This window comes from Crocodylus porosus, unplaced genomic scaffold, assembly GCF_001723895.1.
Source record: "Crocodylus porosus isolate Cpor-Errol unplaced genomic scaffold, CroPor_comp1, whole genome shotgun sequence".
In the NCBI taxonomy this organism is placed as follows: Eukaryota; Metazoa; Chordata; order Crocodylia; family Crocodylidae; genus Crocodylus; species Crocodylus porosus.
In genome coordinates, this window is record NW_017728933.1 from 4,673,577 (window position 1) to 4,679,468 (window position 5,892).

General features: G+C 65.1%; 2 protein-coding genes across 3 annotated transcripts in view; both read right to left on the minus strand.

The window, feature by feature from the left end:
• Positions 1-133: 133 nt before the first annotated feature.
• Positions 134-5,892, minus strand: part of IDO2 (indoleamine 2,3-dioxygenase 2) — a 22,861-nt gene continuing 17,102 nt past the window's right edge. The window contains exon 11 of one of the 2 annotated variants that reach the window (XM_019546069.1): positions 134-552. In XM_019546069.1, coding sequence (XP_019401614.1) covers positions 492-552 — 61 coding nt within the window. In that variant the 3' untranslated portion in view covers positions 134-491. The remainder of the gene's footprint in view (positions 553-5,892) is intronic. The other variant, XM_019546067.1, reaches the window with a different exon arrangement.
• Positions 638-1,194, minus strand: CUNH8orf4 (chromosome unknown C8orf4 homolog). The gene has a single exon (XM_019546070.1). The coding sequence runs from the start codon at positions 1,143-1,145 to the stop codon at positions 831-833; it is 315 nt and encodes a 104-aa protein (XP_019401615.1). The 5' UTR covers positions 1,146-1,194; the 3' UTR covers positions 638-830.

Here is a 5,892-nt window from a genome sequence, read left to right on the forward strand (position 1 = left end):
GAGAGTTGAGCCTCTGCTTTTGCTTGGGGTGTCTGGTGGTAGAGGAGAGCGCCCGCACCCTTGCCCCCCGCCCTGGAAAGCCCCCAGACAACACTGCTCCCCTTTCCGAGTCACGCATTGGAAACCCAAAGAGCTTGCACAATCTTTATAATTTATTGGGCTGCGGATGGCCGTGGGACTGTAAATCACAGTCGAGAGCAGTCTAGCATTGTCCTCCAGTCTTACCGTGGGATACATCCAGCCCCTTGCAGTCTATTTTCTCCTGTCTATCGCGCCGTCTCTGAGGCCGAGTGGGCCTCGGGGCAGATTGGCAGTCGCGAGAAGCAAACGCGCTATCTAACAGAGGCTTTCCCAGCCAAGGCAGTTCAGGGCTGAGGTGCCCAGGTTGTTTGCTGCCTTGCAAATGGGTCGTATGGCAGGGATACCGCCCCGCAAGGGGACGAGAGATGCAGTCGCGTCGGGTGCCTTGGGAGAGCGCAGCCCCCAAAAGTTCAGCTCCTGACGCCCGCATGGTGCCTTGTGTCGGAGCATTGGAGGAGCGCGAAAGAAATGCTCCATTGCAGCCTGGTCGCGGGGATCTCCTGCCCCAGCAGACCAGAGTCTCAGCGGTGGCGCTTGGGGCAGCTTCCCGGACAAGCGGGCTGTGGTCCTCTGCTCGGCTCTCCGCCTGCCGGGGGTGCGGTGGGAGCGACAGCTTGGGGCCTGTTTTGCGGGGCCCCTCATCCTGCCGGAAGCTTGTGAGGTGGGGGCCAAGGCCACGCAGGGGGCCACGTCCTGAACGCTGTCTCGTTTCTCTGCTATCGTGTCCTGGTGCTTTCCCAGGCGGCGGCTCAGCGCACTTTGAGGGAGTATTTCCGCAGGGTCAGGAACTGAAGGAGCTTGTCTCTCCTCCGCTGCTTCAGGGCCAGCAAGGCCCGCGTTCGGTCCTCCGAGTCCTGGTCCGTGGTGAGGAGGATCTTGGCCCGTTCCTCGGCCTTCTTGTCGCCCGAATTCCTGAAGAGCTTCTGCAGTGACTCTTGGCTGATGGCCTCGAAGATGTTGGGCACGGCTTTCTTGCGCGAGGCGGTGTCAAAGCGGTAGCCGTGGACCGACGGGCTCACCCGCAGGGACGTGGACATGGCGGAGGCTCCGCTCGGGGCTTTCATCGATCTCGCCTGCTCCAGGACCGGTGCGAAAGGCGCTGCCGGGGCCGGTATTTAAAGGCAGCCCGGGGCCGGCTCGAGTTACAGGCGTGACATCAGAGTGAGCTCAGCGCAGAGCCAGCTCGCTGCGGTTTAACAGTTAAGCTGCCGAGCGCCCCCATCCCGGGACACCCACGCTGCCTGCGTTGCGGGGCAGGGATGGCGGGTCCGGGGCGCGGAGCACCGAGGGCAGGGGCTCGGGACAGGTGAGCCTGTGTTCCCTGGAGCCGAGGCGGCTTGCAGGCGGTCCTCAGTGGCCGTCCCGGCGGGGGAGAGCGCTGTTGGCTCCCACAGGCTCCTTGGCGAAAAGAGACGTGCCAGCTGGGAGCCCGGTTGTGGGTGCTCTGCCATGGCTGATGGCGGCATCGCCAGGACAGCTGGGGAGGCCTCGACGCTCCGTGAGCCTGTCCCCACGCAGCCCTTGCCGCTCGCCCAAAGAAGGGCGCGGGGAAGGCCTGGTGGTGGGCAAGTCAGAGAACCGAGACCCCTGTGCCAGGCTGCCTTGCTGCCTCCCGCCCCAGGCCAGCCTCCCCTGCCCGCAGAGCCGGGTGCCCGAGCAGTCCAGGGGTAGGGAGGCCCGGGGGGGTCTGCCCAGGGCCCAGCTGCCCTCCTGCCCTGACTGGACCTGCCGTTGCGATTCCAGGTGGCGGCCTTCCCCCTGAAAGGGCTCAGACTCTCCCACATTTGCGGGGCTGTGTCCCCAGCGGGGGAGGGCTGGTCAGAGCTGCCGACAGAGAGCCAGCACTCGTGGTGCAGGCTGGGGGGCACTCGGGCTTGCTGCCCAACGCCGCCTTCCTGCGCTCGGATGGCGGTTGCAGCAGCTCGATGTCTCCCCCGCCCCCAGAGACACTGCTCTGGGCAGCCCATGTGCGGGCCAGTCCCCGAGGCGGCGGGTAGGAAGCGCCGGGCTGACAGGAGGTGACGTGGGCAGAGTGTGGGCCCTCATCCTGCTCTCCCCGCCCTGGCAGTGAGGCCCGAGTGGATGGGTCCTGACAGACCCCCTTTGCCCTCTTTCCAGGCTCACCACTGTAAAAGAGAGGAGCGGCCCAGGCCCGGCAGCAAGAGGACTTGGCTCCTGGGGAGGCCCTGCGAAAGTGGCGCTTGCAGCCAGGCCTCCGAACAGGTGCCAATGCCTGCCCTGACTGGAGATCGCAGGCTTGCCAGCCTGATCTCCGGTGCCCGTAATGCACAGCAGGGAACACAGTCCTTGGCATTTCACTGGCGTCCCCTCTGGGTACCAGGGTGGCCTGTCATGTCTGCCACTCTGTCGACACAAAGAGCCTCGTGCATGCGCAGCCTCTGGGGCAGGCTGCTCATGCCACCCAGTGCCTCGCACGCCAGCAAGCGAGGCCGGTCGAGGGCAGAGGCCAGGATGTTGCCCCTGCCTGACGGGTGAAGCGCTCGTTCTGCTCCCAAGAAGTCTAGTCGGGGGTCCCGGAGCCGAGACGGGAGAGGCTGCGGCCAGGTCATCTGCGGCGCAAGTTGCTTGCAGTTTCTTCTCTCTGGAGGGGGGAGCCAGTGCCATGAAGCCGGTTGGCTGCCTTCTGGCCCATGCAGAGGAGCATCCAAATGAGGCTGGGAAGAGACCTCGGGAGGTCCCAGCTAGTCCAAGCGGGACCGGCCCCGACTAGAGCATCCCAGGCAAGGATGCGTCCAGCCGGGTCTTGAAAGTGCCCGAGGAGGGAGACTACACAACCTCCCTGGGCCAGTGCCTGATGGCCCTCCTTGTGCGAGAGGTTGGCCTCCTATCCCCCCTCAACTTCCCTCGCCGCACCTGGAGCCTGTTGCCCAGCCCTGTCCCGCCCCGTCCTCTGTGAGACCCCGCTTTGGGGAGTCGATGGTTGGTGGTCACTCCCTGCTCCGTCTCCTGCTCTGCAGACGAAATAGGACCCGTTCCCACAGCCTGTTGTCCCACGGTCCCGAGCCACGTTCCTTGCCTCTGCCGGGGAGAAGGGGAGGCAGCCTGTGGGCCTGCAGAGGTCGCACCCTGCTCCGCCAGTCTCAGCGCGTGGCTCTGGCTTGTGCACGTCGCCCGGAGATGCCTAGCGCTGTCGTTTGTCCCACAAAGGTGTGGGTCCTTGTGTGTACCCGTTGCTAGCTCTCCGCAGAGCACGTGGCTGTGTGGAGATGGGGAGAGGCCGAAGTGTTCCCGGTGCCTGACCCACACCTCGAGCTCCTGTCTCAGCACGGCCCCCGCAGCAGCGCCCAATGGCCCTCCCCGCATGCCGCTGAAGAGGCTCTGCTTTGTGCCGAGGGAGAAGGGAGTTTCCCAACCGGGTGGAAGTGGCAGGCAGTGGCAAAGACAGGGTGTCCCAGCGGGCGGCGGGGAGCACAGAGCTCTGGTGTCGCCCTGTCCCCTGCCAGAGCCCGGCTCCGAGGCACTGGTGCTGGCCCCCGCCTTGCTGGAGGGATTCCCCGGCGCCTTGCGGCGAGCTGCTGCAGCATCCCCGGGGGGACAAGTGCAAGCAACCGGTGCCAGGTGTGTGGTTGCTGCGGCCGTGGCTGGTGCCACACAGACGTGAGCGCAGGCCTGCTGTGGAAACTCAGGCCCGAAAGGGTGCCTGGGAAAGAAGCTATCAGACAGGAGTGTAGCGGGAGCCGGCCGCCGCTTGCACACTGTGTGGCACCAAGTGGTACCTGGCAAATGCCACGCACCAGCCTCGGGTCCTGCGGGCAAGCTATGGCATGCTGCTCGTGAGATGCCGCTTTTGGGCAGGGGCCTGGAGGGTTGGGTCCAAGGTCCAGAAGGCTTCTCCCCGGGAGAGTGGTGGGAGCCTTCCATGGGTTTGGAGCCGCTTTGTGAGAGGAGCTGGTGTCGCCAGGGTCGTGAGCCAGCGGGAGGCCCCGAGGGCTGTGCAGAGGGGTTGTGATTCCCCCGGACTGTCCTTTGTCTCCCAGGGCCGGGGCTGCGAGCCAGGCAGCAATTATCCCAGGGCTGGCGGTCACAATGGGAGTGTTGGCAGCCCTGGGTGCTCGTTTGGCAGGAGGAGGATGCGGAGGTGGCAACTTGGAGCGCAGCCCCCTCCCCAGTCTGAGCCCAGAGCAGGGCACTGCCTGCTTCAGCGCTCAAACACAAAAGCTGGGTGATTTGCCAGCCCCGGAGGGTACGTTTGGTGGGCAGGAAAGTTGGATGCATTGCTGTGGCGGCAGCGAGGGTCTGCTGGGAGGGATTTTTGACAAGGGGCTTCTTGGCAAGAGAAGGTGTTGCGGTCGACACCGGCGGCGCCGTCCGCCCGCAGGCCCGAGAGTCTGAGCGAAGCCGTTCTCTCGTGAACGTGTTGCAAGCGCGCCATACGCGATCTGTTTGGCCACAGGGCCGTGGGCACTTAGATGAGCCGCTGGGGAGAAGGAAGGAGAGGAGAGCAAACTGGTGGGGAAGCGACGCCAAACCTGTGGTTGGGCAGTGGCCACGACGGCGGAATTTGTGGGTATTTATAGACCAAGGAGAGGAGAGAGGGCCTTTGTTTTCGCAGACTGTGCTGCTTGGGAGGGAGCCAGGACGGTCTCCTCTGCAGAGCCCGTGTCATGGCCGAGACCGTGTGAGCGTCCCGTGTAGGGGGAGGGCAGGCAGGAGCCCAGCTGGCTCTGCCGTGTGCGGAGCAGGGTCCTGGCTAGGAGAGACGGCAGGGTTTCCGAATGGCTGTTGGAAGAGGAGCGGTGAGCCCGCGTGCAGGTGTGCGCCCTGGGCACGAGGCGGTCTGTCCGGGCAGGGTCCCACGGTGCTCCCTGACGGCTCTGGGGACCTTGCTGAGGCCGCCGGGGCTCGACAAATGCTGGGGGAGCTGGGCTTGGTCCGGGGCCTGCAAATGGCCGCGTCCTGCCCAGCTCTCTGCCCTCTGGCTCATTGTCTCGATCTCGGGCACAATCTCAGACCCTGGATGGGCTCCGCTTAGGTCCTTGTCGGACCCACGGGGCCTTTTGTCCCCGGCCATGTGCGAGGGAGATCCTATCGGCACCGAGCTGGGGGTGCTCCTGTGGAGGCACTGTCTCTTGACTTCCCACAAATTGCCTGCCCCCTTGACTTTGGCTCGCTGGGCACGTAGGGAAAGAGGACAGGACCTTGTGGCAGGTTGCAAGAAGTGGCATGCTGGCCCCCAGGGAAGCTGCTAGCGAGAGCCCACAGAGTGGTGTGGCTGGTCTCTGAGCAGAGCTCGTGGCCATGAGCAGGCAAATGACAGGGGCCCGGGGGCCCGGCCCATGCGATCGACGACCTTTCTGATCCCTGGAGCTCAATCCTCTTGGCGGGACGGATTAAGTGCTCTGGGGCTGTCTGGAACGTGGGAGGTGCTCTGAGAGCAGCCCCAGGCTAGCGGAGGGCGCCTTGTGCTTGTCAGCCGTGTTTAGACCCCCCCGCCAGGGCTGGGGCTGGTCATGCCAGGCAAGTCGGGAAAGAAAGCCTCCCCCCCCGGCCCCTCCAAGTACGAGAGCGGGACTGGCTAATGTGTTTGAGGAGAAGGGCCCTCGCCCTTCCCCGAGCAAACCTGTGAGCTGCCCAGGGGATTGCCTTCTCTGAAGGAAATCAGGCTGACAAGGGTCTGAGAGAAGAGGCGGAGGTAGCGGGGTGAAGCGACAGGCCCGGGGTCACATAGCTGGTCAGTGGCAGACCCGGGAGCAGGCGGGTGATCTCCAGAAGGCCGGCCCGGGGCCCCATCCTCCTGCCCGGCGGGTACCCGCGCCCTGGTTGCCGTGCACGTATTTGCCGGCTCCCGCC